The 1,914-nt window shown below is 52.4% G+C and overlaps 1 protein-coding gene across 1 annotated transcript in view; it reads left to right on the forward strand.

Annotated features, from left to right (window-relative positions):
* The window catches only part of VCP (valosin containing protein), a 13,725-nt gene extending 12,731 nt beyond the window's left edge, over positions 1-994 (forward strand). The window contains exon 14 of the mRNA XM_010012163.1: positions 541-994. Within this exon, the coding sequence (XP_010010465.1) occupies positions 541-646 (106 nt within the window). The 3' untranslated portion in view covers positions 647-994. The remainder of the gene's footprint in view (positions 1-540) is intronic.
* The last annotated feature ends 920 nt before the right edge of the window (positions 995-1,914 follow it).

Consider the following 1,914-nt stretch of genomic DNA (forward strand, 5'->3'; position numbering starts at 1 on the left):
TGGGGCAGCCACAACTTCTCTGGGCACCCTGTGCCAGCGCCTCAGCACCCTCACAGGGAAGAACTTTTTCCTAATGTCTAATCTCAATCTCCCCTGTGTCAGATTAAAGCCATTCCCCCTTGTCCTGTTCTACATGCCCTTGTCAAAAGCCCTCTCCAGATTTTTTGTAGCCCCCTTTAGTTACTGGAAGACTGTGATTAGCAGGGGTGCTCCAGCCCTCTGATCATCTTCATGATCTCCTCTGGACTCACTCAAGCAGGTCCACATCCCTTTTGCGTTGAGGGCCCCAGAGCTGAACACAGTAATGCAGTCAGGGTCCCACATCAGTGGAGCAGAGGGGCAGAATCGCCTCCCTTGAACACAAGCAACAGCCAGCACCCCTGTGAGCCTTTTGCGTGACCTGCCCTGAGGGTTCATCCCATTTCCCTTTGGTGTCCTACTTGACTTGGGGGTGTTGGCCTGGAGGGGAGGGATGGTGCTGAGCTATGAGGAGGCTTCTGAACAGCATCTTTTCTCTGCCCTTTGCATTGCTGCACGCAGGTTCCCATCTGGTAACCAGGGTGGTGCTGGTCCCAGCCAAGGCACAGGAGGTGGCAGCGGGGGCAACGTGTACAGTGAAGACAATGACGATGATCTCTACGGTTAACTCGCTGTCCTCGGTGGACCAAACTCCAGATCAGGCCACGTTGTACAGGAAAAAATCCAATGTTCAATGGACTCTTGGCTTCTTCATTCCTCAGTCAGAACAGTGTAGCTGCACGTCAGACTTTGTACAGGGGATGTTTTCTGCAAACACAGATCCAAACCGTTGTTCAGCTGGGAGGCAGACAGTGCATTAACAGAGGGGAACTGACTTAATTTCTGAGAAATTTCTGTTCTAGTTTATGTGGCAGAATCAGCTTTAGCAAAGGGTACAACGCTAGCCTGTATAAAAAAAATCACAAAAAACCCACCCCAAAAATAATAAAAAAATAATAAAACTCCCACAAAACTCCAGCCAGGCCCTGGCCCTTCCTTCATGCAGTGCTGGTGCTGTCTGCAACCCCCTTCCAGTCTCTGTGCTGTGGTGGAGCCCAACTGTGTGTGCACCCGCATCCCTGCTGCCCGCGGGGTTGCTCTTCGTTTTAACACCCATTAGCTCACATTAGCAGAAGGAATCGCTTCGGCAGCAGCATCTGTGCTCTGGCTGCAAGCACCGAGCATGAGAGTCTGGCAGCAGGTACCTGGTGTGTCCTCTCTGTGCTGGCTGTGAGCAGTCAGAGCTGCTGCTTTGGCTCCTCTGCATCCAGGGCTCCAGTGAGTCCCATCTCTTCCACCCTGCCCAAAGGCAGCGTGAGGTGCTGTCATAGAATCCATGAGGTTGGAAAAGGCATTTAACATCAAGTCCAACCATTCCCCAGCACTGCCAAGGCCACCACTAACCCGTGTCACTGAGGGCCTCATCTACACTGTGTGTGAACACTTGCAGGGACAGTGACTCCAGCACTGCCCTGGGCAGCCTGTTCCAATGCCCGAGCACCCTTTGGGGAAGGAATTGTTCCTAACATCCAATCTAAATCTCCCCTGGTGCAGCTTGAGGCTGTTTCCTCTTGTCCTACCACTTGGGAGAAGAGACTGACCCCACCTCCCTACAACCTCCTTTCAGATATTTGTAGAGAGCAATTAGGTCCCCCTAGCCTTCTCTTCTCCAGACTAAACAACTTGAGTTCCCTCAGCTGCTCCTCAGATGACAGGTGAGGACATTGTCTATCATATCTCCAGCTGCTCTCTGACCCCACCTCACTGGCCATCTGGGCCAGTGAGTCTGGCTTAAAAACCCACCTCCTCATGTGGTCATCCTAGCCAGATATTGCCAGCCACCAGAAATGCTGTCTCCTGGAGGGCTCTGATAGCCAACAGCAGACACTCGTTACA

Source organism: Nestor notabilis, unplaced genomic scaffold (genome assembly GCF_000696875.1).
Source record: "Nestor notabilis isolate BGI_N333 unplaced genomic scaffold, ASM69687v1 scaffold16933, whole genome shotgun sequence".
Lineage (NCBI taxonomy): Eukaryota > Metazoa > Chordata > Aves > Psittaciformes > Psittacidae > Nestor > Nestor notabilis.